Genomic DNA, 26,981 nt, shown 5'->3' with positions numbered 1-26,981 from the left:
GTTTCAAAATTGATAAGCATTTCCTTTCTTAGTGTTGTCTCTTGGATTCATCGATTCAGTGCCGACTCGAATCGAAACGATTTTGAATCATGTTTTATCAACTCACGACTTTTAGCAACATTTATGGCCATAATCGAGATCGAACAATTTTTGGGCGGGAAATCCAAAAATTGTTTGTACTCGACTAAAATACTAAAGTAGTCCGAATTAGGCCTAATAGGCCGTACAGACTACAATAATAGTTTAGTCGAGTACGATCGATTTTTGGATTTACCTCCCAAAAATCGTTCGTACTCAATTAAATTACTAAAGTACCTCGTCCAAACTAGTTCATAACGTCTAACGCCATTTTTAATGCCGGTGAAAACTAACGCGTTAAATCGTGGCTACAATAGAGTTTAACGCCTTAATTCACGGTGTTTCCCGTTAGTGTGGCTGCAGAATCAAAAAACGACAGTTTTTTTCTAGAGAAAGTGCGACACAAGTCTTTGATCAAGTAAGTATATAATCTTTGATTGGTTTTATTATCTATAGTCAATGTCTCTGTCACAGATTAAAAATATAAGCTGTCGTGTAAACTATCGTTGGCGAAATGTCAAATCCAAATGTCAAATCAAATCAAATTATCAAAATCTTGCTTCATGGTGGACTTTCTAGTTTATTTAATAATATTTTTAACCAAATAAATCACATTTACAGAGTGCAATGTTATTCAAGGGACACATCAACGTTACATAGCTTTAGCTTTATAGGAAACAAAAATAGTTTCACATAGTCTCACTTCACTTAGTTTTATTCGGTTTTTGTTACAATTTTAAAGCCAAAAAAATGGATGAAACTCTGTTTCTTGTTTTGTTGTCGGTTGTTATGTTAGTGGGATCCTATGTGGCTGGAAGTATTCCTCTGAACGTGAACATGTCTGAGGTAAGACGCGGCATTATTCTTCAATGTGTCGAAAATATAATATAACAGCTGTGTTGTTAAATTAGTGATGTAAACAATTTCACAATTATTTGCATAAGAAATTCACGAAACAAGTCACTCTATTGTAGAGCAGTTTGGAAACCGCAAATTTTATATAATTCAATTTTTATGTTACAATAAATATTTAACAACTGTAACTTTTATCTTTGGTCTTCTTTTAGAAAACTTGTTTTAATCAAGATACAATTAATACTAAGGCTTGGGTACAGGTAATGTAAGTAGTAGGTGTCTATACTAATATTGGAAAGAGAAAAGATTTGTTAGTTTGTTTGATTGGAGTTAGGTTAAGGAGTTGATTAAGCTCTGAAACTACTGAACCAATTAAAAAAAATATTTCACCAATTGAAAGCTATATTGTCAGCAAGTGACATATGCTTTATTTTATCTTAGTTCCCACAGAAATGGGGAACATCTGTAAAACTTTGGGGTGTCTGTTAGATAATTATATTTCTAACTAACATTTTTTAATCTTGTGATGTTTGGAAACAAATTTAAGAAGTAAACTAGGAGGAATGCAGTGCTGAGATAATAATCCTCATATAGCATAAGCATTACAACCTATTTATTGTTTTCATATAATAAATTTGTCTTAATTTATGAGTTGAGGTTGTAAGGGGGTAATCTCTGGTTTTACTAAACTGATCTTGAATATTTTTGCCATTTTATTTGTGTCATAGGCTATATTTTATTCCCATATTCCTGCAGGAATGGGAATTGCACAGGAAAATTTAATAAATTGATTACAATAATATAAATATATATTTTTTTAAAGAATATTTGCCATATTTTTTAAATATGACCAATATTCCCATTTTTCTCAAACTAGTCAGGAAAGACTGTATTAGAAGTGGTTACGACAATAATCAAGCAGGGATCAAACCACCTGGTGATGAGTTCAACCACACATACTGTTGAGTTATTGAGGCTCTGCTGTTGATTTGAATTGATTCGCTAATGATGATTATCACATTGTAGGACAAGCTTCTCAAGGTTACAGTATTTGGTGCTGGTCTCCTGGTTGGCACAGCATTGGCAGTGATCATACCTGAAGGTGTGAGGTCCCTGTTCGAAGAGAGAACAGTGCTGGTCACGAAGGACTACACTCCTGAACCTAAAGGCATAGATGACTTGCATTCAGTCATCGGGATATCTTTAGTTTTGGGTAAGGAATTCTTTTTAATTTTTTGAATCTATTTTATTAACAGTTCTATACCCGTAAGCCTAAGATGCGCATTTGGCTGATGGAAGGCTTCGACCGTGGCCAGTTACCATCCTATCGACAAAGACGTACCACCAAGAGATTTAGCATTCCAGTATGATGTCGTGTAGAAACCGAAAGGGGGTGTGTATTTTCATTCTCCTCCAAACAAGTTAGCTTCCATCTTAGATTGCATCATCAGTTACCATCAGGTGGGATTGTAGTCAAGAGCTAACTTGTAAAGAATAAAAAAAAAATGGTGAAATCAAAAATATTGCTCTCTCTTTTAATGCAATGGGACAAAGATAAATGTTCATTAATTTTTAAAGCTTAATTAATAAGGTATTAATAATAATAATTTAGATTTATGGATCTAATAATAAATGATAAAAAGTTCAATTAAAGATACTTAAGTTAAAGTAAAGATAAAATAAAAAAAAATTACACAATATTTCTATCAAGCATTGATTATGATTTTTATCTCTACACATATGTAGCTATTACAAAAGTATGAAATCAAAGTATTGAGTGATAAGGCATGTGTGAAATTTTGTAAGATTTCATACTGTGTAGCAAATATTGTTTTTTTTTTCTCTTGAAATAATACTGCATTTTTACATGTTACATATGAGGTTTTGTTTTTTTAAATGCTGACTTACATTGTTTCCACTCTTGATACCCTAGCTAGATCTAAGGTATCCAGCGATGACACCTTGTTGGTACCATTTGTTTAACAATTCTAAGGTTCATATGTACAAGCAGTCACCTAGGGTGATGCTTAACAAGCGTAATTTTGTGAGTTGTCAGTCACGTAATTTAGGTCGCGTGTAAGTCATAAAACAACTCTTTTTGCGACGCTGTGTGGCAGGAAGTGGAGTTTTGCATGAAACCGAATGCAGGAGAAATTACAGCGACTGACAGCTCACAAAATTACGCTCGTTTGGTCACACCCTTAGGGTGATGCCAGAGGTGATGCTTTTGGACAGCTGCAAAATATTTTGGTCTGTCATAAGTGATCATAAACATATGAAAGAATAGGATGTAAATTTCATTGAATAAAGTTCCAAGTTTCCATCTAGGTAAAAGATTAAGTCTAACTATACATAGGTACCTACTTAATGAGTTGGTTTTTTGAACATGAGAACATGCTCGGTATCCTTCTAACCTTATCAAATAAACCCCAAAGTTCAACCTACAATTCCCCTACAATCTCATTAAACCAAATTTATTATTTAATTATTAATGTAATTTGTATGAATGACATTAATAATTAAATACTATTTTATTTATTAAATTATGAATACTGCATTGATTTGGTAGTAAGATACGAAAATTTGCGTCTCAGTGTGGTGATAATAATACATATAGACATTTTTAATTTGGTTGAAATAATTAAACTTCCAACATATTTTCCTTATTGATATATTTAATACGTTTTCCTGGTTACACCTGTTCTCTTGATCTTAACTTTGCCAATATCGCGATTTGACATTTTATTTTACGATTATTTTTTATTTTATTTGATGATATTGAATCCCTACTGCCGGAAAGTTATAATGTAGTAAACCCAAACATTAACTACTTCTTTGATTCAGCTATTATCGTATGGTTTCATATCACGAGCCTTTGTTTCTTTTAAGTAATTTTCATTTAAAATTCTCGGCCCAGAGTTTTCTTGTGTTCAGTTACATCTATCAGTGACCAGTCGCTCGACTATAAACTGGATTTTTCATAGTATATAATGTTTATCAGCCTGGAGTTGGTGGTTTTAAAGCTCATCAGGCACATCAGAGTGCCTAGGAGAATATGTTAAGCTGTTAGTCCTGGAAATTAAATCTGATAATGATCATTATTTTATTTTACATTGTCACTTTAAGTCCGCCAATTGTTGGCGAAAACATTGGAGCAGCGTGGTGAGTCTAAAGGTAGCCGTTTTTGGCGACCGTGACGCGCGACCGCGACCTGCGACCGCGCGACCCACTGCTTAGTATGAATTTATATGGAGCACTAGACAAAGTCCGAGACCGCGACGCGCTACCACTTTTGTTTAGTGTCGTAGTGGTCGCGCTGTCGCCAAGAACGACCCATTTCTCCTAACAGGAGTGCCTGTATAGGCCTGTTAAAAATTGGTTTAATATAATAAATAAAAACTTTAATAGATATCTAAATTTATGTAAGTAAGATAGTTATGTGTACGTTTCCAGGTTTTGTGTTCATGCTAATAGTGGACCAGATGTCCTCCCGTTACAACGACACCGGCAACCCGACTGAAAAGAACATCACAGCCACCGTGGGCTTGGTGGTGCATGCCGCTGGTAAGGAATAGATTGTTTTTCTGTTTCTCTATTTATATATTCAGTATCGATTATATAATGCCCCCCGACAAAAATTTTCAAAATATCTTCAATGTACAGAATGTACAAAATGTATAGAATTCGTATTATAAGTATAGATTCAAAATGGCGCTAGTAGTACTCTATGCCACGGTAACGTTTGTTGTTACAAAGTATAAGTAAAATCTCAAATTGTGAATAAATGTATAGAATTCGACCAGTTTTATTATAAGTACTTACCTATAGATAGATGTCACCGTAAAATTGTAAATACGGTTGTCGAAAGATTGTGAACGGCCACATACTGTTTACAATTTAACATGTTGTTATTCCGTAGATTGTAAGGAAGAACATACAAATAAAAAAAATAAAAAATACCTAACCTAACCTAACCATTGGTTTCTGAGCTACTCAAGGTCCTTGGGAGTATGTAGCTAACGATTTATAAAAAGGTAAAATTTGTGAGGTTGTAGGATGGTAATCTCTGGATCTACTGAAACGATTCTGATATCTTTTACCAATAGAAAGCCAGGTTAGTTGTGAGTGCCATCTTTTATCCTTGCATTCTCACGGGAAAGGGAACTACGCGGGTAAAACCGTGAGGCGTCTGCTAGTGTTTCATATTATATCTACTCCTAGACACAGGACGCGATAGATAGAGATTTTTATTATATCCGCGCTATCTGAACAGTATCAGCGAATTGCGCTGTGGTGTTTAGCTGATAACACCGACAACCCATTACTCATTAGGCATGTATATTGTACCATGTTGTTGACAAGGTTTACTACTTTGGACCTAACATACATACATACATACGTACAAGTAGATCCTAGATTAGATAACGCAGTGCGAACTGTATTTCGACCAGTAATGCGTTTGGTAGTGGTTTTAGTTTAACTTTCAAGAAATCACTCACAGACCACATTTTTGACTTTTTGACAGCCTCCCTGGCGCATTGGTATGCACGGGTTACAAGACGCAGGTTCTGGGCTCGATCCCCGACTGGGCCGATTGTGATTTTCTTAACTGGCTTCGGCCGTTGCTAGTTAGCGGCAAAAGATTCACCGCCAAGCGATTTAACGTTCCGTTACGATATCCTGTAGAAACCAAAAGGGTGGCGATTTTCATCCTCCTCCTGACAAGTTACCTTAAATTTTAGATTGCATCATCACTTATATATGACGCTAGTGTTGTTATGGCGAGTAATAATCTCCGGTTTACAGTGTTTCTTCATCGTATTAGGTCCTCAGCCGTTTGGACGGCATTGTAGAAGGTTTACTGGCGCCTATCACTTTCAATCAATTGATCTGATCTGATTGGGTTGAAGATCTGCCTCGTGATCTTTTTGAACATTCACCAATATTCAATACTAGCTGACGCCACTCGGTTTCTCCCACGTGGTTCCCGTTCCCGCGGGAATACGGGGATATTATATAGCCTATAGCTTCCCTCGATAAATGGGCTATATAACACTAAAAAAAAATTTCTAATCGGACCAATATTTCCTGAGATTAGCGCGTTCAAACAAACAAACTCTTCAGCTTTATAATATTAGTATAGATGTTATATTCTATGTTTCAGCGGACGGTATCGCGCTTGGTGCTGCCGCGACCACATCGCACGCGGACGTCGAAATAATAGTGTTCCTAGCAATCATGTTGCACAAAGCGCCTGCCGCCTTCGGGCTTGTCACATTCCTGATGCACGCCGGACTGGAAAGGTGAGAGCATGGGACAGCAAAGTCTTTCTAGTGGTTATATCGCAGAAATAATAGCGTTCCTAGCTATCATTTTGCACAAATTATAGCGTTTCTAACCATCATACTGCAAAAATAAAACGAAATACGAAATACGAAAGCATTCCAAAAGATTATGCTACACAAGTAATAGCGTTCCTAGCTACCACTTAGCACAAATAATAGCGTTCCTATAGCTACCTACCATTTTGCACAAATAATAGCATTCCTAGCGATCATGTTGCACAAATAATAGCGTTCCTATAGCTAGCTACCATTTTGCACAAATAATAACGTTCCTAGCGATCATGTTGCACAAATAATAGCGTTCCTAGCGATTATGTTGCACAAGTAATAGCGTTCATAGCGATTATGTTGCACAAATAATAGCGTTCTTAGCGATTATGTTGCACAAATACTAGCGTTACTAGCGATTATGTTGCACAAATAATAGCGTTCATAGCGATCATGTTGCACAAATCATAGCGTTCATAGCGATCATGTTGCACAAATAATAGCGTTCATAGCGATCATGTTACACAAATAATAGCGTTCATAGCGATCATGTTGCACAAATAATAGCGTTCATAGCGATCATGTTACACAAATAATAGCGTTCATAGCGATCATGTTGCACAAATAATAGCTTTCTTTTCCTAATGATTATGTTGCACAGATGATAGAGTTCCTTTCGATCATGCTGCACAAATAATGGCGTTAATTTCCTAACGAGCATGTTGCATAAATTATAGCGTTCCTAACGGTCACCTCGTTTTGGGTGTTAGCGAAACAAACGAACAGCAATTCCTGTTTATACTTATGTTCTCCTCATTTTCTTCAGAAACCGGATACGAAAGCATCTGCTGATCTTCTCATGCGCCGCGCCGATGCTCGCGCTGCTCACGTACTTCGGCATCGGCAACGAAAGCAAACAGACGTTGAGCGACTTCAACGCTACTGGTAAGGATTTTTTATTTTATACCTGACATAAACAATTATGTTTAACCGACTTCAAATAAAGGAGAAGATTTTCAATTCGACGCATATGTATTTTTTTTATGTTTCTTACCTCGTCATTTATTAACCAATTTTTAGAATTTAGTGTTAAAATCAAAATAACTGAAATACGTATTTGAAGCCGGTTCCATTTTTATCAACAGATAGAACATAATAATATTAAGTTTTTATTTTTCGCTTTTTAGTAGTACTTACGGGTACGTTTTTACTTTTAGGTTATGAAGTCAGTTGTATTTTGACGTGACAACGTCATATAATTCGATGAAGCCGGCTGCACACTCGAAAAAAGATGACGTCGTGCGTCGTTCCCTCGCTCTAGGGTTGTCAACTTTTTTTAACAAGAAATAAAAAATTCTGGTCTATGAAGATTAATAAACAGATTATTTTTAGATTATATCTTAGAAAAAAAAAACATTTTCTTTTGAAAAATGCAACCATTCCATAAGTATTTTCTTATGACGTTGTCACGTTCAACTATCGTCAGTACCGACTTTACAGACAACCGTTTTTTTTTTATATATTAAAATTTGTATTATCTTTCCAGGTATTGCCATGTTATTTTCAGCGGGTACATTTTTGTATGTGGCAACAGTACACATACTGCCCGAACTAACACACCCGCACTCTCACTCACACACACATACACTGCTGCCGACACAAGATGGCGTATCCCCTAAGAAAGGTTTCGCCGGATTACAATTGTGTGAAGTTATCATTTTAACTGTCGGTGCTATGCTACCCGTTCTATTGACTATGGGACATGAACACTAGTATTCCTTTTTTTATGTGCATTTTTCCTATCATATTCAATTTGATGAGATATAAATGAGCGAGCGTTTTGCTTTTTGGGGTTGAAAATTGTGAATGTTATGCTCAAATACTGAAATATCAATCTATATCTCTCTTGAAGTTTTATTATGCCAATTTTTCATTGAGTGACGTTTGATGGGATGCGTCCACATATCCGCATATGTGGACGCCTGCAGTTACTAATTACGTATACTTTAAAGCCACGATCAAAATAAAGGAGGTTAAAATGTGACGTTTGAATCATCGAGTACACAAAGGAGATGGTCCATTTCAGGTCCAATCTTGTACCCCGTATCATTAAAATTTAAAAAAAACAAAAATATTATTAAAATTTACATATGTGAATAAATTTAACTAAACAATAAGAAATCTACTGCGTTGTTAACGTCATCAATCCGCCATTAATACCCATATTAGTGTTGCATTTCTTGGGAGAGAATGAATATTATTACGAAAGAATTAAAGTAAATTCGTAGATATGTGTAATTGAAAGTAGTTAAAAAATTTATTTTATTTTATTACTGTTTAAATGTTTAATAATGCAATTAAATATTATAAGGACGTTTCAGTATTCGAGCATTATATAGCGACGAAGCAACGCGATGTTTGACAGCTATATATTCCTATAAAAGAGATTCTGCACTCATCAATGGGACATTTAGATGATAAATTAAAAATTATAGCAATATAAAGAATTTATATTTATAAAAATATAAAATAATTTGAATAATTATATTTTTAAACGCAGCCTATATGCGTTTATTTTTTATTTAGTTTTGATGGATCTGCTAGAACATTGGTATTTTTTTAGTTACTTATTAGAAATTAATATTATAGACATAATGTTTTTTTGATTTTGTAGGGATCTCTAGATCTACTGAATGACATTCTTTAGAAAATTTTTACATAATCTAGTTGCATTGATACTTTTGATGACAAATTTCAACATGCATATTTTTATTACAGAAAATATCTTTTACAAATTTTAAGCGTTCTATATTTTTTATATGGCTACAACACGCTATGAAGGTCTTTTTGACGTTTGTGACGCAATACGATCAAATTCAAATAGTGATCAAGTTTTCACGACACTGAACGGATAGCATTTTATTTTTATATATAAAATGTCAACCTTTTTTAAACGCGTAGGAAACGAAATGTATTTGAAAAGAAAATTTGCTACTCTTAACCTGAATGCAGACAAAAGATTTTATTAGACTTTTTATATTTTTAGACAATCTTCCAAACCATACTAAAGATGTGTACCTACTGTTTTTCCAGTTCTCTAAATCGAAGGTTTATTGGTGTGAACGAAATTTCGAAAGGTAGGTTTTTATTGTGATTTTGTATTTGCGATACAGTACATTGCCAATTAAAAATACTGAACTTACATAGATGGTCAAAATAAAAATAAATAACTGTATATGGTTTTTATTGTGCCTTGTGCATTGTGTGTGTATATATGTAAAAGTATATACACATGAACTATTTCATTTACATTATATTCTGTCATAATGGCCTTCATACGCAGCGTGTTGTGTAGATAGTTATATAATTCTTTGTTGATTTGCAGACCTTATTTTTGTTCCATAAAATGTATATAAACAAATACATTATGTAAATTACAATTTATGATTATGTGTTGTGTATGTGCGATGTATATTTTATAATGTAATCTGCATAATAAAGTGTTATGTGTATATAATGGACGTAGCAATAAATTCTTGGAAAGTGATAGCACAACTTGTGTTAAGGCGATGCCCCATTAGTGCGTTGCATTCCATTGTGACGTCGCAACGTCAATGCTACATCGTTTTCCATATATGTACTTTAAATGACATGCAACATTAAAGTGGTGCGTCGTCGGAGCGACGTTTCAAGTGTTCCACTTGTTTCGATACATTGTTAAGACTGCTTCGTACCATTGCGCTAATGAGGTATCTCCCTTATTAGATTTAAGTACCTTTAAGTGCGTATTCACTCTGACTAACGGTCGCGGTGGCGGACACGGTCTCGAAATATCTAAAGGGTCGCACGACCCACTGCTTAGTATTAATTTATATGGGGCACTGGAGAACAAATTCTGAGACCGTGTCGCGGTCGCCATGAACCGAAGTCTACCTTTACATTTCGGAATGCTACCTACAAAACGAACGTGCGGTGGAAGTAGCGGTCAAACTAGCGGTTGTCACATGCGCCGCGCTCTGTTAAATCATACTTGTGATATTGTTTGTGCGTGTTTACCTCAAAGTAACTAACCATAGGAAACACTGCTGAATGCCTATATACCTAGCATGTGTCAACTACACATTATCTCGTAAAGTGAAAGACAATTATTGTCGACCAATAGCGGTCTAGCTGAAATATCGCTGACTCGTTCGCTCCAACATAAACAACGAAAGAGATAGTGATATTTTCAATTGCACCACTATTGGTCGATATTTGACTGCCTATCATATCGAGATATATAGCGGTGCGGACTTCTTAGGACTACTAGCGGTCACGAGCAACACGAGTTCGCCGCGTCCACCGCGCCCGCGTCTACGTGAACATGCATTCATTTTAGATTAATTTACTTTATATAGACATTTTACACGGAGACTTTTTTTACTGTTATGCTCGCTGCACACGTAACGTGTTTTATATCGGACGGGGCGGGACGACATGTTTTGGAAAATGCATACTCTATGGGCACGGACGGTACGTCTTGTAATAACACCACGTCCCGTCGTCGCTCCATTCATGTCCTAACCCCGCTCTGTATGCAGCGACCTTTAGGTTTACCTGACATCTCAATACATTCATACATTGTCTAGTGTCCCCTCTTCACGTTGGTCAATATCTATGGTGCCCGCACATCAAGATAGCCAGCGTGTTGGTCAACTTGAAGAGTGGGCATATGACGGAATGGACGCAAGGTGTCATTTTCAGTTACTTTTATGCGAACTACAAACCTTCAGTTTTACCTTTAACTTTACTCTACACTTACAGTTTCTAAATTTCAATCAAAACCACTAGATAATTGTACAATTCTCAGTTCTTTCAATTAAGTCTATGTAGGTACATTAATATATTTTATAGAAAAAAAGTTATGAATATTATAATTTTTAAAAACTTTAAACGCTCATATCTAGATTTTAGAGTGAATGGCTTTCGCACTAAGGAGACGATTTGTGAATGTGCTGAGGTGACAGGTAAAATGTAATATTATTTTCGTATAAGTATTAAGAATTCCGATTGTTGTAAGATAACATTATTAGGGTACAGACAGTGGCGTAACTGGCAGAAAAAATTACAACTTAACAATTGACTAATCTGCGTTTTTTGGAACGAAGTTCCTTATCGTGCGTTGCGAAAGAGAGAAAAAATTAAGACTAAATGTTGTAACGATACTTTTTGTTGGGTATGCAAGCCAGTTATTTTCGTTTCGTCTTTCTATTTCGCATTGAACAGTGGTGTCGCGACGATTATTTTTGTTGAGTGTATACAGGTTTTTTGTACATAATGAATTTTAAAAAATAATGACAACTTAGTTCCATCCGGGTGTAGTTTATTTTTTATTTCTCGATTATTCTCGATTTTATTATTACCCAATAAATTCGGCACTGACCTCTGATGGTAGTTACGCCACTGACCGCAGACATAAGGTATTTTTGAACAATCATTATTATTATTTTTTTATAGAAAATGTTGCTTACTTAATATAGGTACCTAAATAGAAGTGAAAATATAAAAAGATTTATTACTCACTTGCTAAGAAAGTATTTGTATAAAATGACATGTAAAAACAAGTTTTTTCTAGCCGAATGGGAATTATTAAAAAAAAGCAACTACTGAGTTTCGCTGCTGCTCTTGGTAGAATCAGCCCCTGTAGCCAAGTGGCACGTCGATTCTCTTTCTACGATCGCAAACGCTTCGAAAACTAGAAAAATGTATGGGAATGACAGATCTTGATCACGTGACCTGTCGATAGCAAATGTCATTCGAAGCGTTTGCGATCGTAGAAAGAGAATCGACGTGCTGCTTCGCTACAGGGGCTGGTTTCGGAATCGCTGTAACAAATCTTCCAGTCATAGCTTGACTCTGTTAACGTTTTATATAAAGGTAGGAAAAATGAAATACAGATGTATTAGTTTTTATTGAAATAAAAAAATGTGATCCTATGTGAGATTTAATGTAAGTTTTAAGTTTATTATATGAATATTTGGATGACAATTTATTTCAACCGACTTCAAAAAAAAAATTGATCCCAGTTAATTTTCATGAAATACGGTTTAGTAATTTTTGGTTAAAGTCAAAATAACTAGCCAACCCTAGCCAAGTGGCACGTCGATTCTCTTTCTACGATCGCTAACGCTTCGAAAACTAGAAAGATGTATAGGAATGACATTTGCTATCGACAGGTCACATGATCATGATCTGTCATTCCCATACATTTTTCTAGTTTTCGAAGCGTTAGCGATCGTAGAAAGAGAATCGACGTGCTATTTGGCTAGGGGGGCTGAAATGCGTCTTTCAAGTCGGTTCCATTTGTATGTTAAAAAGATTATTTTGCAATGGGATTTGAAGTACCTATTATACCTAGCTATTTGAAAGGAGCTATTCATACATGTATGTACATAATAAATATATGTATATATAAATATGCTTTATATAATTATGTAGAAATGTGTACATATTAAAATAATATTATCTTCATAATATAGGAGTATAGACATATTCTATTTATAAATATTTTTGAATTGTTTTGTTATAGTTTTGTTTTACAATTCTAACTCAATTTGTTATTTTGTATTTCTTCAGTTCACTTTTATTATTTTTTAGTAATTTAAGTTTGGGTATGGGTTTTTTTTAAATACACTTTTAACTATGAATAGCTCTGCAACTTGTTCTGTTGACTTTTGTTCATAAATAAACAGCTTTTAGTATTTCTTTCTTTTATTTACCGTTAAACAATGGGGATGATGACCAGGTTTGAATATATTGATTTTTATGATACATTCGGGTAAATAAGGTCAATGTTAACTGATTTATACATAAAAAGCAAAGATTTTCTGGATATTTGCAAAATAAATAAGATTATAAAATTTCAAAATCTATTGAATTTTTTTTATCGTAATTAGATGAAAATTCATACAGTTTTAGCTTCCTTACATTAAATGTGACATTTTTCAATAAATGAACTATAAACATAAACGCACAAATAACAAAGATATTAGTAATTTTGTTTGAACGCCCATACAAACCTAACGATCAGCGAGCCAACGACGTCACAAATCGTGCCATTTTGTATAGGGCGTTTTTCAGGGATCCGCGGCAGTGCCGCAAATCTGACCCTTTAAATCCCTGTAGCTCCGAAAGTAATGATCACAGCTGATACTCTGTTACTTTTACAAAATTGCTTTGCTATTAGTATACTCTTAATTAATATACAATTTAAAAAACTGTCATCATCCCTATTACAAGAAACCTTTGAAATTATATAGCAGAGCACTAATCCATATCAATATTATAAATGTATAAAATTTATAAATATATAAACTACTTTTGACGGCCTCCGTGGCGCAGTGGTATGCGCGATAGATTTACAAGACGGAGGTCCTGGGTTCGATCCCCGGCTGGGCCGATTGAGGTTTAGTCATGTAGAAACCGAAAAGGGTGTGGATTTTTATCCCACTCCCAACAAGTTAGCCCGATTCCATCTTAGATTGCATCATCACTTACCATCTCAGACCAATTATACCTGTATTGCACTCATAATCACAAACAAAATTGTCTGTCATTTTCTGAGGAAAAGGAGCTTAGATTTGGTATATATCTTATACTAAACTAGAAGTTTTTGCCCATTTTTTACGCAATTCTATTACACAAAAAGGTATTTTTACGGAGCTCTTTAACCGACGAACATGATTATAACTATTTAACATTGATTCTATAGAGACAGCTCTTATAATCGCATTAGATCGTTGATCATATACTTTGGCAGAAAAGTATCGTCTAGCAAGTCAGGTCCTATACAATAATTGGTCTGAGCTTACCATCAGGTGAGATTGTAGTCAAGGGTTAATTTGTAGAGAATAAAAAAAACTGATGAACCACGGTTCCCGTGGGATTTGGAAGATACAGAATTTCACGAGAACGGAGTCGCGGGCGTCCGCTAGTCTAAACTAATACATAATATTTATTACTTATATTCAGGTAAGATTTGATTTTATGTTTGTTTGTTATGATCTAAGTCTAAAACTAGTAAGACCTTATAGACCGTACCGAAAAATTCGAAAAGCTATATTTTCACCTAGTGACAAATACACGATTTCATTCAATTCCAGTCTATGTAACGTTAACAAACAACATAAATCGAACTTAAATAGCTTGTGAAATAATAAAATGCAATCCCAAGTTTTTGAGATTTACGTGATAGCGCACTTCAGTTATTGACACTAATATAATTTTACTGAATTATAAAGGAATTCTTAGATTTGAATAATGATAGTGATAGTTCAGTGGATATGACCTCTGCATTCGATTCGGAGGGCGTTGGTTCGAATCCGGTCCGAGGCTTAACTTTTCAGTTATGTGAATTTTGCATTTTTAAGAAACTAAATATCTTCAACTGGTGAAGGAAAAACACCGCGAGAGGGTGATTAGTGATCGATACTGATGCCAAAAATGCATTCAGTAAAATTTTTGTCTGTCTGTATGTTCGTTATAGAAACAAAAACTACTAGACGGATTTTAACGAAACTTGGTACAATTGTTCTTCATACTCCTGGGCAGGTTATAGTATAGTTTTCATCACGCTACGATCAATAGGAGCAGAGCTGTGAAGGGAAATGTTAGGAAAACGGGAAAAGTTACTCAAAGTGTGCAGCCTTAATGAGTAGGGTAGGGGTAGAGGTAGTTCAAAGTTTACATCTAGTTTCACGCTGACAAAGTCGCGGGCGTCCGCTAGTTAAAAAATAAATAGCGAATAATCCAGTATTTCATCTATACTAATATAATAAAGCTGAAGAGTTTGTTTGTTTGTTTGTTTGATTGAACGCGCTAATCTCTGGAACTACTGGTCCGATTTGAAAAATTATTTCAGTGTTAGATAGCCCATTTATAGAGGAAGGCTATAGGCTATATATTATCCCTGTATTCCTACGGGAACGGGAACCACGCGGGTGAAACCGCGCGACGTCAGCTAGTGTTAAATAAAATTCAATTTTTTTTTTAAGTTTTAAGTGTGTGTTTTTCTTGCTGGCTCATAGCTGATAATTAATTTAGGTACTTGATTTTTTTTATTTTTTATACGAGTGCCTACAATACGAACTTCCAATACTACACACTATATTATTTTACTAAGTACCTACTACCTACGTCTTTTCTTAATTCTTACTCCTGACATGACCTCAGACCTGACCCAAACCCGAAGTAAATATGTTCTTTGCTTCTTAGTATCGTAAACGCTATGCTGCGTTTAGAATACTTCCCAAAAATATTCTTAATATGGTGATTTGATTGATTAATAAACAATCATATTTCCTTATATACATTTAATGTAGCACAACGCTAGCGCGCCCCTAACCACAACTAACGCCATCTAGTGTGATGTGTGTAAATGAAATAATACTGCTCGAAATATTATGAAAAATTTAATTTTGTACTAATTAACTAACCATACAAAAGTATGCATAATTTCAATGAAAATGTATGTACAGAAATTCATTTATTAAATTATAATTACCATATCGTAAAAACCTTTAATAATACATTTGAAATCTCTAAAATAGGTAAATCTAAAATAATACTACCTAATATATACCTACCTATACCTAATACAAAATACAAATTTTCATTGAGCAAGTCTGTAAGGCTTAGTTCGGACTACTTTAGCAGTTTATTCGAGTAGCGTACTAGACTACTTGCTACCGCCCAAAAATCGTTCGTACTCGACTAAAATACTAATGTAGTTCGAACTAGGGATTCATTTTGATAAATATTGATGTGAAATAGGTACCTACTACCTACCTACTTGAATTATTATATCTACTATTAGTTTTAGTTTTCATAAGTAATCAGATACCACGACTATTGGTGTAATGAGTTTATGAGTTGTAACATCAATGAAACAATGTGACGTTAAAGGGTTTATTCATTTACCATTATAAAGCCACTATCGGTTTATAGGTGCATATTTAATGGGCTATGGACAATAGGAGCGTAAATAAAGTGCGGCAAAAGTGGGAAAATAAATTTCCTTTTGAAAGTTTCCGTTGCGTTAACTGCATAGACGGTTAAAATTACGGATTACGACAGCATAGCTATAAGATACCTATACCTATTATCTGTCTTATAATTTTTTTAACCGACTTCCAAAAAGGAAGAGGTCCTACGTTCGCCTGTATGTATGTTTTAAGGTATCAGTTCTAAAATTATGCATCAATCAATCAATCAATCAATTTATTTCTTTGCAGATACATGCATTATTTATACAGGTGGTCGGTAGATGTAGATGGTAAATGTATCTTGCCAATGTGGCATGCAAATTATTTATTAAGTATTTAATGATTAAAATGACAATTTCACCATTTAAAATTTACATCTTATTTGCGAAGGTGTTTTTATTAACATATTTGGATAAGAATTAATACTAATCCAAATAAGCACAGTATTCGTGACAAGTATTTAATTTTGAACAAAATCGATCTTGCATTATTTGCTTTTTAATGAAATATCACAGTTTTAAAATAATGCTCAAACACTTTATGTGTACCTAGTTCCTACTGTTTACCAACAAACAAATTAGAAATGAAGGTAATAAACGCATGTCATTTCATAACTTATTTAATTTAAAATATTTATTGTTTTAATATAAAATGTTATTAAAAAGACTGGGTTCTGGGTTATTAATAAAGTTTATTGTCGTTAATTTAAGAACAAGTTAATTATAATTATGAGTGAAATGACTACCAATTTTTGACGGCCTCCGTGGCGCAGTGGTATGCGCGGTGGATTTACAAGACGGAGGTCCTGGGTTCGATCCCCGGCTGGGCAGATTGAGATTTTCTTAATTTGTCCAGGTCTGGCTGGTGGGAGGCTTCGGCCGTGGCTAGTTACCACCCTACCGGCAAAGACGTACCGCCAAGCGATTTAGCGTTCCGGTACGATGCCGTGTAGAAACCGAAAGGTGTGTGGATTTTCATACTCCTCCTAACAAGTTAGCCCGCTTCCATCTTAGACTGCATCATCACTTACCATCAGGTGAGATTGTAGTCAAGGGCTAACTTGTAAAGAATAAAAAAAAAAAAAACCAATTTATACCCTCATCACAGAAAACATAATATGTACAAGTACTCACTTTTTTGTTTGTTGGTAAACAGTACACATTAAGTAAGGTTGAAGTATAGGAGTGCGGCAGACCGTCGATAGTCGATAGGTCTGACTTCTGCCGAAGAAGTCGCAGTTGTCGGCTAGTCTATATACTTTTAGCAGAGTCAGAAGTGGATTACAGAAATAAGAAACTAATCGAACAAAAGTTTATATTCACAACTTTTGTCAGGACGACTTAAATAACAACTGTAACCAAAATAAGACCCTAGAATGGCAGAGAATGATCTTGAGTGGAATCACGCACTTGTGAACTTTGTGTGTAGGGTTAAGTTACCTTGACAGTTAACCAACACTCCCTTTTTCCACTCAAGTCCCTCTCCCCGTCTATCCCAAGTAACCCATAAAGAATTACACAACAAGAAATGTGGACAGCTGGAACGCCACGAGTATACTGAAGCCGACAGTACGACGAGCGCCTTATATCGGAAGTCGTTCCCGCCAACCGATAGGTACCCCTCTCTAACTCCCACTCTTTAGGGTCATATCCCTCTCAGATTATTATTTACTACAATACATACATACTCATTTTTAAAATTAAACTACCTAAATTAACAATATTTATTGAACTATAATCCGAACACAATCCACATCAAGCCCTTTAATAATAAATAACCTAAGAAAATTACTAAACATAAAGCAGCCGTTTTCACGAACTGGTGCAAGTAGAACAATCTGAAAAAAAAAGCTCAGATAAGTTGGTAAAGAGTAATATTAGAAGGGATGAAACCACCCTACGGGCAAAAACGAATCGCTAAAACTTGGGATAGGGATAGGCTAGGGGTGGCTATGATAGGGTCATAGGGGTAGGGTTATAGGTAATAAAAGACTGAAGTTCATTGACTAATGAGTGTAAACTGTATAGATATATATAGTTTGTCTGATTTTGAAGTCCGTTCGTCTTTATATGCCTAGATGGTGATTACGTCAGCAGTAGTTGTTTAAATTATTTACCAAATGAGAATACCTAATTGATTTCAAGAATATAATGTAAAATATTTAAATAAAATTCATTTATTTCAATTAGGCTTAGTTTACAAGCACTTTTGAAAGGTCAGGATTATGTCATAATTTATTCGAATCTAATGATGGTAATAATAGTCGAAGTCGAGTCGGTTCCAAAGCGCCTTGGTCCAAGAAGAGCCTACAACAAACTCAGCGAAGGTTTATTTTTTTTTGTATACCAGTACTGCTCTATTAGTAGATAGTCATCTATACAACAGTCAAGGGCTAATCTGTCTTTACATACAAAAAATAAATCTACCTGTTCCATTTTTTCTTTGCTTCAGGCAATGTGGACAAATCATCCTTGATCAAGTATACTCGCAATCCTGAAAAAAAAGTTAGGTATAATAAAAGATTGACTTAAAGTTAAAACAAGAATTAAGCACAACTGCACAAAATATATCATAGTCTTCATAACTAGATGGGGTCCGCATTCCAACATAAACTGCTCTGCTCGATCTTCGTCATCTTATTTTATGATTTTATTGCTTCTCAGGTCGGCGTTCATAATCTCAAGCTATTTTTGAACCTCGGAATTTAGATCCAGGAAAGGCGATGTGCAATGCACAAACCTCAAAATTGCTTCAAAACGACGTTGCATTACAGGTGCAGTAACTCGGAATTCACTAACCGATTTAGAAAAAAAAAACCACGTTATTGGCGAGTGTCGTAGTACTTATCGTTTTTTTATTTATTTAGATCACCAATAAAATCTTATGTAAATGGAGCTAAATCTATACTAGCTAAAGAGTTTGTTTGTTTGATTGAACGCGCTAATCTCAGGAACTATTGATCCGATTTAAAAAGTTCTTTTAGTGTTAGATAGCCCATTTATCGAGGAAGGCTATAGGTGAAACCGCGTGGCGTCAGCTAGTTGACTTATAAAGTAGGGTGAAACTGTAGAGAGGTAATTTCTGTACATGAAATATATTTCCAAAATTACTATCAGTGATCGATAGGTACTGATATCAAAAATGCAATCAGCAAATTTTTTATCTGTCTGTCTGTTTGTATCGACGGATTTTAATGAAATTTATTCTTCATATTCCTGGGCAGGATAAAGTATACTTTCATGACGCTACGATCAATAGGAGCAGAGCAATGGAGGAAAATGTTGGAAAAACGGGGGAAGTTACTCCATTTTTAACCGACTTCAAAAAGGAGGAGGTTCTCAATTCGGTCGGTATTTTTTTTTTTTTTTATGTATGTACACCGATTACTCAAAGACGCCTGGACCGATTTCAAAAATTCTTTTTTTGTTTAAAACGGTATAGTCCCCATTTGGTACCATTGCCATCATGTCAAGATCTGATGATGGAATCCTGGAGAAATTGAGGGGAACTTTCGAAAATTATATCGGTGTCTAGTGTGTTCGTATACTTTTCCATTTAGTACTTTTAAGCACTACAATTTTATGAAGGTTTAAAATCGATCTGATGATGGAGCCATAAAACAGACGAGGGAACTCCTCGGCGATTCACAGCAGTTACCTTGTGTTTGGGCTTGATTAATTTGTATTAATGAGAACTTTCCACATAGATAGGTTGTGACTGTCATTTAGGGGTTTGGTGATGAAGACCAAGGACAATTAAGGGAACTCCTTAACAGTTTACAGTAACTACCTTGTGTTTGGCCTTGATTAATTTGTATTGCTGAGAATTTTGTACCAAGATGGGTTGTAACTGTCATTAGGGGTCTGATGTATAAGTTTGAGATGAAATTTTACACTAAAAATTGAAAAATAATAAAAATTTTAATAAAAAAATACAACCGACTTCAAAACCTAAAAACGTACCCACTAAACTAAAAAGTGAAAAATAACATCATAATATGTTCTACCTGCTGATCAGTATGAAGGCGGTGCTTAGCCGGTGTTGTCTTAATTTAAGCCATTTCTGACAGGACCACATGGAACAACACTGTCTGCAAAATCTAAATCTATAAGATATTCTCACATGGCTTGAATTCATACATCACCGGCTTAGCACCGCCTTCATACTGATCAGCAGGTAGAACATATTATGATGTTATTTTTCACTTTTTAGTTTAGTGGGTACGTTTTTAGGTTTTGAAGTCGGTTGTATTTTTTTATTAAAATTTTTTACAGCTTACTGTAAGGGCTGGATTAAAGAGGTCTAAGGGCGGACGAACTCGCGGGCGTCCGTTAGTATTATATAATTTTACATAAACGTAGCCACATCATGCACAAAGGTTAGATCAAGGATAGGTCATACATTTAGAATTAAGAGTTGAAATAATAGATTGTCTATTGATTGACTTCATTCAATTCCCTCGGGAACGGAAGTCTCTACGTAGATGAAACTGTCAGACGTTTTAAAGAACACAGAACAGCGGAACTGCGAGGACTCAGTCTACGAGTATTTGGCGATTGATTGACTTTATTCAATTCCCTCGGGAACGGAATCTATGTAGATGAAAGTGTCGGACGTTTTATAGAACAGTGGAACTGCGTGGACCATTTGACTCACCTACTAAGAAGGTCTCCGTCATATATTCCCAGGACATGTCGCCGATGTTGAAGGGGAACACCGTCTGGTCAGCACTGGAGAGAGATCGCCACATGTTCTGGACGCCGTCGTCATTGAACCTCCAGTCTTGTGTCGAGAAGTAAAACAGAATGTTCGCCATTTTTGTCAGCTTCTTGTAGAATTTTAACATTCTGTAAGTTACATAGAATACTTTAAAAAATATTGAAGTGTCTGTCTGTTATATCAAGATACCTAACTGTGCTTTCTCAAGTTCCTAGGTACTTTATATTTTAAATGATACTAAAAGTAAAACACGGCCGAACTATCGAGTCTGTCTCCGTCTGAACTAATTTTTGGAACAGCTGAACCAATTATACTGGGACTTTCACTTGTAGATGCGTCCGTTACGATGCGGAGCAGTGTAAGCCTGCCAAAAGAAAGAATTTTGAGGAGAGAGGAGGGGAAGATTAAAGACCTTCTTAATCTTCCCCTCTAGCTAGTATGAGGGTGGATGAGGTCGCGGGTATCGGCTAATATTAGTATATTAGGTAGATACATATGTAATTTGATTACTTACGCCCGTCTTCTTCCCATCAAGGCACAGAAGGTATCGATGAACAGTGCTGGCAAGTAGTGCAAGAAGAAGTTGTACACCAGGAACAGATAGTAGTTATTGGTGGGGTTTAGGCCGTAGTACCTAAGAATAAAGAAAAAATTATAAAAAAAAATTACGTCCGGGACTTAAGTATATAATGGTCTTCTTCTTCCTGTAGTGCCTCCTTGACTAGCGAGCGCAGTTAGCTGCGATTGGACTACCTTATCTTTTGCGAGGCGAAGCTACGACTTTTTGCGGCGACCACCACTTTATATTACCTGCAACTTTTCCCATCATGATGAACTGTAGGAGTTATCATATCTCTCGTACCTTAGTACATGCCCTAGATATGCGATTGTAAAAGTTCACGCTTTTGGTAAACACGTCGCTTCCACTTTGGTGAATAATAGAAGGGAATGGAAGAGATTGACATATTTTGCCCACAAAAAACGCTTAAGCTAACTCTATGATACCTATGCCTTCTTAAAAATGAGCAAATCAAAAAAATTACCAAACAGCTTTCATGGTTGGTGTCTGTATTCCGAACCTCCTGTTGTATTCAATGAAGTCTCCCCAACGGATAGGGGTCTGGGCACCGGAGACGAAGTTGTATATCGGTATGTCCGACGTTTGACTGAAAAAAATTACAATTTATACTTAAAACAGGAGTACAGTAAAAATTGCTAATGTGTTACAATTTTGTAATGTTTGCAATAGTCTAAGAGACAGTGATAGCCGGATATTCGTTATTTTGTAAAAGTTGAAAGACGGAACTGTAATAAAAAAAGTTATTCTTACTTTCAAATAACTTTCGAGTTAGTTAGTACGTATTGCATTTCATAATAAAAAAACATATTTCCTATCACGTATTCCATGGATACAGCTTTTGAAATGGCAATCACGCAAGTTCACTGGCATTATTTTCAACTATTTTATTTGGAAACTAGAAGTATTAAAGTTTGTCAGTTGTTCATGTGATCATGTCACTAAATAAAAACAGTAAACAATTATGAAATACTAGATGACGTCCGCGTCCGCGTTTTGTGAATGAAATTCTTCATTCACAAAACCCGCGGGAGCCATGGACTTTTCCAGGTTAAAATGTTTTGCTCCAAGGTCTAATTTATCTCTATAGTCAATTTCATCTAAATCGGTTCAGTGGCTTAGCAGTGAAAAGGTAACAGACAGACTTACTTTCCCATTTATAATATTAGTAGGTATAGATGACCCATGTAATATGAAATATGGCTTTAGGGATGTAGCAGGTTCGAAAGGTAAAATTTCGACACGACTAAATTATAACTTTGTACCTATTTACATCCAGTCTTTCTGCCATACCTATTCAGTTAGATTAAACTTACTTTTCTTTATATTTCATGGCAGTATGGTATGCGGAAGCTATGATGGCATTCACGCAGAGGTCCACGGGTACCATGTCAGCCACCTTGTTTACGTCCAAGAACATGGTGCGAAGGACCTGGAAAAGTATAGAGAACTATAGACACTAGATGAATATTAAGATTTGGAGCATAGACGCACCATGTTGCTGCATTTTTGTTGCAATATGGATTCGCGGACGAATGATAGTAATATTTCAGTGAGTAACAATCATTATCTGATGATAATGATAATGATAGCGACCGGCTTGCTTGCTCTCCGAGGACCCCAGGCTGAGAAATGTAATTGAAAAGAAAAAACCGTCCAAGTGCGTATCGGGCCACGCACAGTGTAGAGTTCCGTACATTAAGTTAGCAGTTAAATCGCTTCTGTAATGCACAAAAATACCGATAATGTTACCCCCACCATGGGATAGACGATAAAAAATTCACCATCAGTTTGTATGTGGGGACGGAACCCCAAACAAATTAGTTTTACCACTTTACAGACGTTAATATACATACCCATACCAAATTTTGCTTTCTAGTTTTAACAGACTTTAACTTATCTTACTGACAACTTTATGTTTTTAATTAACAACAGAATAGTATGCAATTTTCGATTTCCAATTTCGTTTTTTAAGTTGGTCGACTATTACTCTTTAAATAGCAATTGATACTTAGTTGTTTACGTACTAAAGACTAAAGAGTATACCAACTTAAAAAAACGTATACTCGGAGCAATAAAATGTTAATTTAATCTACGGAACCCTGCTTGGCCGGTACTTATTTTTTGTTGGCCTGACCCGGGTATTGAACCCTGGACCTGGATTGTCCGTAGTCGAACCAGCTTACCGTGGGACCAATGAGGCAGTCAATTGTTTTGTTCGATAACTAAATGTATACAATACTTACCCCGGTACCAATGCCGACCACCAACCCTGTGGGCCCGTAGACACTGTCGGTCCAGCCTCTCACAGGTTCATCGTACGTTGACACGACTGTAAAAAAAATATTTATGTTTTATGACGTCATGTTTGATACTAGTAGTAGTAGGTACAATAAACATCTAATCTATTAGTTTGAGACAAGTACAAAAGTTTATAAATTTCTGCATTTTATTGTTAAATTATCACAGTTTACGATACTACGAGTAAAAATTCTCGACTTTGGTGTATGCAATTTTATACAAATCTAAATAATAAGCATATTTTTAACGGTAACTTAGCAGTTTGAATTCTCAAAATATTTGAAAACTTTAGAAAGTACTATATTAAATTTTCAAATAGGTAATATTTCACATTTTCAAAATTTGGAATGCCATTCCGTTTGTGTTTCCTGACACTCATAATTTAGACACCTTCAAAGCAAATAATATGCATCTCCTAGGTAAGCACCACTCCAACTTCCATCAGGCTTAATTGTAGTCAAGCGCAAGACGTATATACTTACCAATTGAAGGTCGAACGATAGAAATGGGCAATCCTTCTCCATAAATCCTGACAGCCTCCTCCGCGATCGCTTTCGTGAAGCAATACGTGTTTGGTCTATTACCCAGGATGCTAGAAAAGCGAAGAATTTTAAAATTAACACTTCAGCTTCCCTTCGCAACACACACAACGAACACCAGTTCAATTCCCACCGGACCGTCCAATCGAAACCGTCAGATTGACGAGGTCTCTGAAATCTCGGGGAGTAATCACCCTCAACTTCCCAAGGCAATGGAGTCGCAGTTTCAAAAATTTCTCCGTTGCCCCGACTGGTGACAGAAGAGCTGGCTCATTTTTTGCGCAACGGATAAGTCTGGCTGTACAACGTGGCAAAGACACATCCACATACAGCCAATATCCTTGCTACCACACCACGTGGTGTATGATAAATTAGCTTAAAGAAATTTCTTTCTTTAAGTTCCTTGTTACTCTGAATACATTTAAAAAAATGTAAAATTAAATGTGCTTTGTCGCAAACTTACGTTGGTAAAACATTTTCTAGTATGTTGTCGTCAAGTTGAGATACTGCTTCCAAAGCTTCTACTGACATCGGTGGTTCATAAAACCTAAAAAAGTTAAAAAAGAAATTAATATGATAAATGAAACTCATTTTTTATACAGGCCTGCGAAAATTCTCATCTCATGATATGATATTATATTTATTGGACAGAGTACCAGCAATATCCGGACATAATAGGTACCTCATTTTATCTGCTGTAGGCGGTCCCTTGCATGAATGTACGCGACTCACTACACAAAGGGAGAAGTGGCGAATGCTCGTGAGGTGTATTACATCTACCTCCAACACGTCCTAAAGACCACGACCGCTCTGTCAAGAGCGCAGCGACAAAGAAGAAGAAGATTTTATGAAGGTCTATGAAGGAGAGAGAATATAAAGGAGACCTTTAGCAGAACTTTCGTAGACCTTCATACCACAGAATGTAGAAAATGCTACCCCAGCTGACGTCTTCACCTCTATGTAGAGATAGTGTGATGAAAATTGATTGCGAAAAAGACGAAGGCGCATTCGGCGTATCCGCATAACAGTCATATATGGGTAGTACGGTAAACAATTACGGAGTTTGGCTTTGAAAGATCCAGACCCTCTACCGTCCAAATATAATGCATATTTTTTTTTATTATTTGGCAAAATATTAGAAATCATACCCCCATCCCCAGTCGCCAGTCGTTTATATTCGCGGCAACTCTTCTCAAAACACCGTTAAAGCTTTTTTAAGATAAACGGTCTCGAGCGAAGGGTTGCTACGAAACTCTACAACTTCCAGCTGAGAATTTAACTGAGAAACTCTGCATCCCAGGCTAACTGAAATAACTGAAAATTTCTTAGAAGAAAGAAATGCTCAGTAGGTATCTCATAGTTTGCCGTAGAATCAAAACCCAGGACCTGGTGATCCAAAGCGACATAGGCTAGCCAATAAGGCAATTTTGTTTACTGCTATTGAAAATACAATCTAAGTACTAAGTAGTCTGAATCATAAAATACTTACTTCTCTTCAATATATGGCAAATGCGTATTCGAGAATGCGGTCGATACGTGCGTTATAGCCTTCAGATTTCTACATTCCTTGGCCAGCTTTAGCACTTCCTTGGTACCTCGGACGTTGATACCAGTTGCTATTGACAGTTTCTCATCGAACTTCACCGTGGCCGCTGAGTTGATTATAATTGTCACCTTAAACCATAAAGATTAACGCTATATGCTTATAATTATTCTAATCAATGACTACCCGTGTTATGTACCCATTTACATATTTTACTTTATGAATAAATTAGAAAAACGACTAATGATTATGTATTTGCGTTTGAGACTGTGGTGTCCCTTGATTCATCGATGACTAAAACATTTATCAGGCGTCTGACAAATTTATCCGTGCGTCAGGTGACCCAAGAGCTGGCACATGTTTGACCCAAAGGTCGTATTTGATACCCTGCCCTTTGGGTCAACAAGTATTTGGAGCCTCACTAGCACCAATAGATGAATGAAGTACTAGATTAAACTACTGCTGTATGGCTATGCTGTGAAGTATTAGATTAAAAGGTCGGTAATTTCGAACATAGTTGTTTTTACTACTAAATAATTTTCATCATTATCAACCTATTATTAACGGCCTACAGAGCCTTTATTAAGAGAGGGAATATGAAGCTTAGACCCACCATACTACAATGTGGGTTAGCTGGCTATCTTACTAAATAAATGGACTAAAATACCTTTGACGTGAGCATTTTTCTGTCCTCATCACTAAGACCGATTCCAGGCATCTCCATGTCTCCCACAATAGGCACTACCTTGTGTATTCCTTTCGGATTTTCTTCATGAGCTCTGTGAAACAACTGGAAAAACAGATACACAAGATATAGTACAATTTTGTCTATAACCTCCACCGAGGGGCTAGATTAAAGCTTCTGATTTGCAGTAACACTATCAATTATCTCATCAAGAATTTGACTATTGAGTAGACAATTAAACTAAGAACGAAGTGAAAATTTGCAGTTATTACCTCTTAATACTAAGAGCCGTGATAGCCCAATGGATATAACTTCTGCCTCCGATTCCG

The 26,981-nt window shown here is 35.7% G+C and overlaps 2 protein-coding genes across 2 annotated transcripts in view; one reads left to right on the top strand and one right to left on the bottom strand.

Moving 5' to 3' along the window:
- Positions 1–606: 606 nt before the first annotated feature.
- Positions 607–10,149, top strand: LOC112047739 (zinc transporter ZIP9). The gene is made up of 6 exons (XM_024084955.2): positions 607–924; positions 1,960–2,146; positions 4,387–4,497; positions 6,098–6,236; positions 7,093–7,211; positions 7,813–10,149. Exons 1-6 carry the CDS (start codon positions 829–831, stop codon positions 8,037–8,039), a joined length of 879 nt encoding a protein of 292 aa, XP_023940723.2. The 5' UTR covers positions 607–828; the 3' UTR covers positions 8,040–10,149.
- A 5,553-nt stretch (positions 10,150–15,702) lies between these two features.
- Positions 15,703–26,981, bottom strand: part of LOC112047735 (fatty acyl-CoA reductase wat) — a 50,398-nt gene continuing 39,119 nt past the window's right edge. Inside the window, exons 5-15 of the mRNA XM_024084950.2 lie at positions 26,635–26,757; positions 25,914–26,098; positions 24,888–24,971; positions 24,368–24,477; positions 23,831–23,916; positions 22,901–23,016; positions 22,051–22,173; positions 21,522–21,641; positions 20,945–21,135; positions 18,715–18,781; positions 15,703–18,125 (exon numbers count right to left, since the gene is read on the bottom strand). Coding sequence (XP_023940718.1) covers positions 18,020–18,125; positions 18,715–18,781; positions 20,945–21,135; positions 21,522–21,641; positions 22,051–22,173; positions 22,901–23,016; positions 23,831–23,916; positions 24,368–24,477; positions 24,888–24,971; positions 25,914–26,098; positions 26,635–26,757 — 1,311 coding nt within the window. The 3' untranslated portion in view covers positions 15,703–18,019. The remainder of the gene's footprint in view (positions 18,126–18,714; positions 18,782–20,944; positions 21,136–21,521; positions 21,642–22,050; positions 22,174–22,900; positions 23,017–23,830; positions 23,917–24,367; positions 24,478–24,887; positions 24,972–25,913; positions 26,099–26,634; positions 26,758–26,981) is intronic.

Source organism: Bicyclus anynana, chromosome 8 (genome assembly GCF_947172395.1).
Source record: "Bicyclus anynana chromosome 8, ilBicAnyn1.1, whole genome shotgun sequence".
In the NCBI taxonomy this organism is placed as follows: domain Eukaryota; kingdom Metazoa; phylum Arthropoda; class Insecta; order Lepidoptera; family Nymphalidae; genus Bicyclus; species Bicyclus anynana.
The sequence above is the reverse complement of the archived record's forward strand: the minus strand, read 5'-3'. Positions and strand labels throughout refer to the sequence as shown.

Coding starts and splice junctions, on each gene's coding strand:
- LOC112047739 (XM_024084955.2), top strand. CDS start 829: ATGGATGAAACTCTGTTTCTTGTTTTGTTGTCGGTTGTTATGTTAGTG. Junction 925..1,959: donor TGAACGTGAACATGTCTGAG/GTAAGACGCGGC, acceptor ATCACATTGTAG/GACAAGCTTCTCAAGGTTAC. Junction 7,212..7,812: donor GAGCGACTTCAACGCTACTG/GTAAGGATTTTT, acceptor TTATCTTTCCAG/GTATTGCCATGTTATTTTCA.